This window comes from Morone saxatilis, unplaced genomic scaffold, assembly GCF_004916995.1.
Source record: "Morone saxatilis isolate NCDOM2014 unplaced genomic scaffold, NCSU_SB_2.0 Contig10, whole genome shotgun sequence".
Taxonomy (NCBI): domain Eukaryota; kingdom Metazoa; phylum Chordata; class Actinopteri; family Moronidae; genus Morone; species Morone saxatilis.
Genome location: NW_023339652.1, coordinates 19,016,293 through 19,025,507, shown reverse-complemented (window position 1 = coordinate 19,025,507; position 9,215 = coordinate 19,016,293). Strand labels below are relative to the sequence as shown.

The following is a 9,215-nucleotide window of genomic DNA, read 5'->3' as shown; positions in this document are numbered from 1 at the left end:
GTGAAATCAGGTATTTTAGGCCGCATTAATCCCAAAAGAGCCTGCAAAATTCTGGAGGGATTGTAAAGAGGTGGCGTTACATTATGTAGGCTGTGTTGTGGATTCTGTGTTTTTCATCAGATAATGATAAGGTATAAAATGACAAAAGATTATTGGTTTCAGCTAGACTATTTAGACTGAAATGTTCAATATATTCTGAAGACTGTAAAGACTAAAATTGGGAACTATTTGGTCTCTGTAAGTCATTTTAGAAAGAATACAGTCTAAAGCTGCTCTATAGGAAAAGTGTAAATTATGTTATTTGTATGTATAGTTGAATTGAAATCAAAACATCAGATTTCATTGACTAATACTAATGTAGTTAGTTTTTCTGGTAAAACTACAATGCCCAGACAGACAGAACAGAAGAGATTGACTAAATATGATTAAAAACTAACAAGGACATTTGACAAAAGACAGACTGAATAAAAAAATAATGCTGACAAAATGAACACTAATTGAAGTGTTATAGCGTCTCCGCATAAAGACAGCTTCTTTCATTTGTCCGTGCTCATTGTCTCTGCTCTGTGCAGTTATATTAGGCTCTGACCATCTTCTCTCTCTGTCTTTGTCTCGTGCTTTCGTTCACTCTCATCCCATCCAGGGGTTTCTTCCCAGTTGTAGTAGGCTTTATCAGAAGAATACCTGTCCTTGGCTCAATCCTCAACCTGCCCTTCATCAGTGCAGTAAGTATTACCCAGCAATGCGGCAACGCTGCAGCTCTGCTTTGTTTACATGCAGCATGGCTCCTCTTTCTTGTTTATTAATCACCCTGTTCAAACACCACGACCACAACAGATTAACCAAAGTGGCCCGATCAAATGACAGCTCTGCACATCACAGACGGTTTAATAAAGCAATGCTTTCTGTCTGCCTGGGCCAGTAATCCACTTGGAGACTGCCTGAAAACACAGATGAATTCAAAGGACTAAAAATCCGTAGACATGACGGGAATGTTGTGGAATTTCAGCAACAAAAAGGCAGAAATGATGTCGGGGTCCTCTAGGCTTTACCTCCAGTCTGTAAGACATATGAAGTCTCCAATGGCGACTGTCACTGAAATCTAGAAGTACAAGTTAGCAGACGCATAGTTAGCTTTGTGGCTAATGAACATGCTCCTACCATGCTGTTGTGAGGGAAGCTTTGCTTTGAGGTGAATGTCTCTCTGTCTTTGTGTTTTTATTAAAGCCTTCGTAAGGCTCTGAGGACAATCAGCAGTCGTGGTCAGTCACTGCCGATTTTCCCTTGCATGCTAACATTTAACACGCTTTACAATATATTTACAATAAACAGGAGTCTCATGATAAAAGGGAAATTATATTTTTTGTTTATGGAGCTGGTAATCCTTTTTTTTTATCTTAAAGCTGCAGTAGGTCACAATTTTTTGTCATGGAACTTGATTTTTTTAACAAATTATCTGTCTCATGTTCGACTGTCAGGATATAGTGAAAGTTTCAGTAAATATGACAAAATATTTTATAAAAGTTACCTACTGCACCTTTGATTTATTTATTTGACTTTAAAGGCACACACTACAGGTAAATATAGTGATTTGTGAATTGGTTAATCTTTATACATTCTATTTTCTTCTATAACTCAATCTTACAATGTATACTTCAACTGTACAAAGCACAGAACTATGAAGTCCACGTTAATTATTTAATTGCACTTTCCACATCTTTGCAGACCTTCCTAGAATTTTTTAGAGGATCTGGAAAGTTGCACAGCAAAATTCATCTGTGTCCTCAGAAAATAAAGTTTGATGGCATACTGAGTACTAGCAGGGCTAGTTGGTGAGCTACAAGCTCACTGGTAACATACTGGTTATAATCTGCCTCAAAAGCTGGCTTGTTACTGTAGCTAACCAGTAAAGCTAAAAGAAATAGTGAAAAAAGACTATAGAAACTAATATTAGTACTACCAGCTGTTGTCTCTCATTTCTTTGTGAAGCACTTTATCCTAAACTATATTAAAGTGGATAACTGAAAACTTCTTCTATTTTGGACCAGGATGCTCTTAAGAAACGGCTACAACAAGCAGATTTATGTGTCTGTCACCCAACAAAAGACTTATTTCCTCTAACTCTGTTCAGAATGTACGGCTGAAGAATTATCTGATCATCAGAGTAAAATGTGAATGTTGTAAATCTAATAAATATAGCAACTTCTGATCAACCCATATACGTTTCAGGCTTACATTAACAACAAATTCTATAAATACTAATGCGGACAATTTAGTTGGTTAACCAAATAGACATTTTTCAAAATAAAAACCCCTAAAACATTCCTCAAAGGTCACCTTGTCAAGAAGGTTTATAATTGACCCTTCCAAAGTCCCACCCTATTTTAGGATGTGATTCAGTAACAATTGAACTAGCTCAGTAGGCAGCAGACACTTCGTTAACCTTCTCTTTTCTTGTACTTAGATATGCTATACATATACATAGTTACAACTTAAGTAAGTAGTTAGCGTACCATTGATGTATATTAGCTAGCTAATTAGCTAGCATTAGGTAACATTAGCTAGGGAACTTAAGATGCGAGTGTCACTTTTATCTGTTTATTTTGAATATAGTTAAAAGATAAAATATAGTCACATCTTAAGTTTGCTAATGTTAGAAAAAAACTAACCAACTAACTAATATTAGATGTGGATTACTAGTTAGGTAGTCTGTAGCAAAACGATAGCTAACTAACTGGCTTCAGCTAACAAGCTAATTTCAAAATGTAGTTGTCTAGACGAGCCAGGCATATAGCATATCTAAGTACAGGAAAGGAAAAAATTGACTTAGGGTTGCTCAAATGTTATTGGAGTAAAAAGGGGCGGGACTTAGGAAGAGTCAATTGGTCCACAGTGCCCATTCAAAGTTCATTAAGTTGAACCCCATTGATCACTGCTTCTCCAATCAAATAGCTTCACTCTGACATTTCTATTATAAATGCTGGTGTTATCAGGCATTTTGTTGACACACTCATTAAAGGCTTGGATTGTTGTTTTGAGATATTACAAATGAGACCATCAGAAATTACCTAAACAAATTCTTGTGTTCTTTAAATTGTTCACTGTTAAATTTTCAATAATATCCCCTCTAAATAATTTCCAAATGTTAATAACAAAACAACCAAAACTTTGATAACAGGAAGTAATTGTGTTTGTCCTGTTCACCTGTGGTGTGTCTCCTTAAGTCATGCATGCTTTCCGTTATAATGTGCTTCAGGATGGTGGGCAAACCGTGCAGTCCAGGCATCGGTTCTCACACTAACTTGCATTAACATTTTGCATCTCATCGACCGTTCACAGGTCTGTGTCAGATCATGCTTTGTACACAAGAGAAGCTGAGAATCACCCAGATGACACTCAACACTGTTTCTCTCTTTTCTTTCAGTATGTGGACAAAGTGGGTGAGAGCAACACCATGGTATAACAGAGACTTTTTGTACCCAGAGAAGGCTGTTTGAGTACAGCAGGTTTTCTAAAACACACCCATGGGGCTAATTTAAAGCAGGCTTTATGTTCAGATTCCTCCCCCCACCCTCCAGCAGGTAAAGACTGCTTTCTGTCTGTCTGTAATTTCACTGGTCAACGCTACCAATCGAAGGTTCATCAGAGCGTTACACCACCAGTCTGTTACTAAAGGGTGGAGTTACTAAGGTCACTACAATAAATATTTCTAATGCTATTGATCCCTCTGCCGTTGAGTGCCTCTGGCATGAAAATGGAGGATGGAAGACTCTCTTAACAAAGCACCATCGACTCTGTCTACGTGACTTTCTTACTCCGTGGAATAAAACCGACAAAACTAGCAACCCTCCACAAGGATGAGAAGTGGACCGACAGCTTGCCATATTGTCACATTTCTGTGCCTGTGCTTTAACGTTATTTGGAGGAAAGCTTTGAAGTCCAGCATTTTGTCTCTTTATTCTGTGACACTTTGTTTCTTTTTGTCTCGCAGCTATTTGAATACCAAGTGTGTCTATGGTAATATCTTCCCTTTGTTATATGTCATTTCTGTTTACGGTTGGCTAATCAGTATAAATTATTTTTAAAAATATGAGTACTTCACTTCATGTAAAGTGAGGTGTTATGGGATCATACTTGTATTTGTTACGATTATTATTGCTACTAGTATTTAAGTCTGGTGGAAGGTTGCATTGGTATGATATTTTTACAGTACAATAACTGAGAAAATAGCACGGTTTCACGGTATTCAGTGTAACACAATTATTATTATTATCAGTTTAAATTACCCTCGAAGGAATGAAAACAGGGGTTTTGTGATTGAAGAAATCAATATACTTTCACAAAATTCAACCAATCCCTATGAATTCTGCGCGTTCTGCAGCAGTCCCTGCCAAAAGGTCACCAAACTACTAGCAATTCCCTCCAGGAATTAATTATTACATTTAAAATAATTATATATATTTTACTTTCTATAATGCCTAAAAGAAATCAACATGCATCACAAATTTTTCATTCAATATTGTAGATATTGTAGATAACTGCTAATTTTTATACCAGGGTATATCTTGAAACCGCTGCAACCGTAGTCTGGTCGCACCAGAAAGTGCCAACACCTAATTCACAATGACAGACAGATTCCTCCAGGTGGTGCTAGGAGCTTGGTAATGTAGTGACTACCCACAAGGCTAGCTAGAACGGTTAACACTCTGTCCAGCCAGGAGCATGCTGGTGCTAGTCTTGTCACAAAAGCTCTTCAAGCTAGCTTGTTTGGGGTCATCCCTATGTTCCCCGGGTCCTATGTTCCCCGCTAAGGTTAGGGTTAGGGTTAGGGTTCCCCGGTCCCATACAAAGCGGGGAACATAGGTACGCTCCCCTTGTTTGCTGTCAACAGCAAGCTAGGTAGCTCAGTCGTAAACCGGAAAATACTGTAGAGTTTATTCAAGAAACCTCCTGTCTCATAACTGTCTACACTCCGTGTGTCTTTGGTAGAACTGTCCACAGAGTGACAGTGGATGGTGCAACAGCTAATAGACTAGCTGTCCAACGGTCATTCTTGTTATGACGATTTGCTGCCATGTAAAAGCTGTTTTAAATGCTGGTGTGACCAGAACTGCCTTTTGGTTTTTTTCAGAGCACATCATCAGTTTTTGGAGTTCCTATCTTCCAAGCAGCTGTTGGTTTCACCTCATTTTAGTTAGAAGAGACTAAACTTAGTCTTATTGCTAGTACAGCTGCAACTAAATATTATTTTCATTATCAATTCATCTGTCATTTTCTTGTTTAATTGATTCATTGTATTGTCCATAAAATATCACCAAACGCTGAAAAATATTGACTGAGATTTTTTAAAGCCCATGGTGATGTCCTCAAATGTCTTATTTTGTCCATAACCCAACAATATTCAGTTTACTGTCATAGAGGACAAAGAAACCATAAAATCCTATTTGAAAAGCTGAAATCAGAGAAGTTTCTGACATTTCTTTCTTAAAGTGACCCAAAGCAAATAGTCAATTATCAAAATAGTTGGCAATTCATTTAAAAGTTGACAGCTAATCGATTAATTAACTAACTGTTGCATGAAACATTTTTAGGGTAAAGTTAGCTTCTTTTGTGGTAAGTAGCAACCTTTTTTGTTTCCCAGAAAAGCACTAAAACATTAAAACTTGGAAACATTTTCAAAGCTTAACATCCATGGTAATTGATTATATGAAGCAGCATGCTGTAATTCTCTGCAAGTTTATTTTCATAGCATACTGAAATGAGCTGACATCAGTGGCTGGCTGGAAGGATCTAGAAATGTATGGTAAGCTTTGGAAAATGGTCTGTAAAATAATTTGTTTTTAAATCATATTTGTGGTTTATTTCAACTTGGTTTTATTAAAGCCACAACTATGAAAATATGGCCCAAGTTGTAATAAACGTATCAGAAAAATTCTGATTGATTCAGATCATTTAGAGCAAACAAATGAACTCTTTTCAAACTGGAGAATTAACACTCTACCCTGTAACAATATCAAACTAAAATGTGAAGCAGCTTCACATATTTGTGGATCTTTTCTATCGAAATGAGCAATAGTTTGATCAGACCCAGAGAATCCCTCTAGGGGCTAGAGTCAAAGTCTCTCCTCATTCATTTGTTCGTCTAGGGTCCTTAAACTCTCTGTTGAGCATTAAATGTTCAAATACTCCTGAGAGAAAGAGAGAGAGAGAGAATTCTTCATCTTGGCAGACATCATCCACCGCAAGCCAGGAACCTGTTACCTGTGAAATGACAACGTTTTTCTTGTATGGCACTTTTTTAAATATACGATGGAAGTTAGCTTTGTATCTGCCATCCGTGTTGTTTGTGTTCATTTATTCCTGTCATGTCATTTACTCTTTACATGCACTCTAAATCAGATTTTTCATTATCCATATACCCTATATTTATTTATCCCTCCAGTAAAGCCCAGTCCACTCACTTGGAGAATCTCTGACAAAGATAAAGCTATAGATGTTTTTATTGATAGTTGTAATCTTTTTTGGGAACACTCCGCTCTCTTTAAAAGCGATGGTCTCCACCCCAACCACCGTGGCTCACAAATGTTGGCCAGTAACATTTTACTCAACGACATCGCCATCACCGCTCTGCCTCCTGTGACCACTCGGCAGCCAGGAACAGAGTGGACATCTCCGTCACTGATTGACCCCCACAGGGGCTACGTAACATACATTCTGTTTCTGGGTCAATATTAGAGGATACCGCAGTGCTTGGCCTATCAAAATACAGCCAATATTCCAGTGATTATAAGAAAAAGAGTGAAGACAGTAAAGCTTTGGATTAGTCCCAGAGGCAATAATTATCATAATCTTAAAACCCACTGTCTGCACCTCACTCTGCTAAAAGTAGCCCTCACATTCCCACTGTAGCCAGGTTTGGACTTTTGGAAGTATTTTATCTGCCACAATTTTATTAATTCTATTTATTTATTAATCTATGTGGACTTCTTTATGATTACTGAAACCTGGCTTAGCCAAGGCAATTTTTCTCCACTGACTGAAGCTCCACCTCCTAGTTTGAATCACTTCCAACAACACAGGCTATCTGGTCATAGCGGTGGAGTAGCAGTCATTTACAAAAACCATATAAAGTGTGCCCCCATCTATATATGTCCGTGTCTGACTATAGGGTGATTGTATTTGACGCTCCACTACTTCCTTCTGTCTTTAGGCCATCCTCTCCACCCAGCTGTCTTTAATGCAACCTCTGCGTCCAAAATCCTCTGATTATGGGTGTGTTTTTGGTTGTATTCTGTCTCCGGCATATATTGCTACTTTTTTATGTGTATGTAAAGCATTTGTAAACATTGTTTTTTAAAAAGTGCAATACAAATAAAGTTATTATTATTATTATTTAAATTTTAATGAGAGAAGCTCATACAGGTACTTTGTGTTATTTTACTGGTGGTCAATATTAAACCTATAGACCTATTAAAGGTCTTTGCCAATAATAGCAGAAAATATAGCTTTTTTCTATGGCCAGTCAGGCAAACAATATGTTACTGATATGTCGCTATATGGGCGTTGTTTTTAAGTCTGCATCTATCAAAATCGACAAATCTAACATATACAACATATATTACATATATATACTATTATACTACATATTCTCATATTTCATATTTATCTGTCACTTTTTCTGTTAAGACATTTTATTTCGCTGTTTTACGTTGTCTGTCCAATGTGTTACTGTAATTATACCGCTGTGGTTTTATCTCCACTTCCTACGTTACATTAAGCTGTTTGCAAGGTTCATTATCAGAAGGTAGGTCAGCTCAGTTTATGTGAATTATTAAGGTTAAAATACCCTCTACTCTACACTGTCAAACCAAACCACGTTATAACAGCAGCTGTTTTATGGTAGGGCCATATTTTATCGCTGTAAAAACTTTATTTACACCATCACTGAGACTGGAACACATGTCATTTACTCAGTAACATCATTAAACTAACCTGTCATCAAGTGTGCCAGACGGACAGCATTATTCAATTCAATCAATTCAATTTTATTTGTATAGCGCCAATTCATAACAGAAGTTATCTCAGGACACTTTTCAAATAGAGCAGGTCTAGACCGAACTCCTTATAACATTTACAGAGACCCAACAGTACCACCATGAGCAAGCACAGAACAACGCTGTCATGGCGGGATAATCCGCACATCATTTGTTATGTAACCATTTTGTTTCTATGAAACTAAATAAATATTTGACAGCCAGCAGACAGCCACAAAAAGGTTTTTTTATGTAGCCTTCATTTGATCATCTCATATTTCACACTAAACAGAAAGATAGACACATACATGACTAAACACATGCAGCAAATTAAAGTTTCACAGCAAAAAAAGGGACAGAGACATAGATAGAAAAACTAAAATATACATTGATGCAAACACACACACACACACACAAAATGTATGCAAGATACATACTGTATAAAGTGAGAGGACAAGGAAAAACATTTAGTGGAACAAAGAAAAGAAAGACTTTGGACACAGAAAAAAAAACACTTTCAACTGACTGCAGGAAACTTAGTAAAAAGCAGATGACTTCAATAATGGATTGGAAACTCTTCAGTCATGTCAGTGTGAGTCATTGATCAGACAAGAAATATGATTGGACCAAAGAAATAAATGTAAGCTTTTTGAATAACCTAGCACCAATAAATCATTCAGCCCAGATAAAACTATGTCTTTTTTAGATATCCCTGCATTTACTTTACCCAGGAGTTGAAATTTAACAAATCAACTATTCATCTGCATTAAATCAGATCTAGTGCAATGAGCCTGAACAAACAAAATGAAACTTTGACCTGAATATGGCATGAGCTTGTCTCATCAGGTTTGTAACCTAATAACTATGTGACTTATGGAGCTTGACAAGATTTCCTCCCAGCTCACTGTTGGTATTTTAAAACTTAACAACACCTTGACATAAAGATGAATATTAAAAGCATCAACACTGAGCTGGGAGGAAATTTCCACATTAGGGGTGCCTGGGTACTGATTATAAACTCACTGCTGGATGGGTGCAGAGTCAGTGCTGGGAGAGAACTACAGTATACACATTGTTGTACTGGGTGATATGTTCCTTTATTACCATGCACACACACAAACACTGTAGTTTATTTGGACCCAGTCCCACATACACCTTCCTGCTGCCACAAATACTCACCAG

General features: G+C 37.1%; 1 protein-coding gene across 1 annotated transcript in view; it reads left to right on the top strand.

Annotated features, from left to right (window-relative positions):
• Positions 1 to 6,582: 6,582 nt before the first annotated feature.
• The window catches only part of spx (spexin hormone), an 8,487-nt gene continuing 5,854 nt past the window's right edge, over positions 6,583 to 9,215 (top strand). The window contains exon 1 of the mRNA XM_035674664.1: positions 6,583 to 6,702. Coding sequence (XP_035530557.1) covers positions 6,583 to 6,702 — 120 coding nt within the window. The remainder of the gene's footprint in view (positions 6,703 to 9,215) is intronic.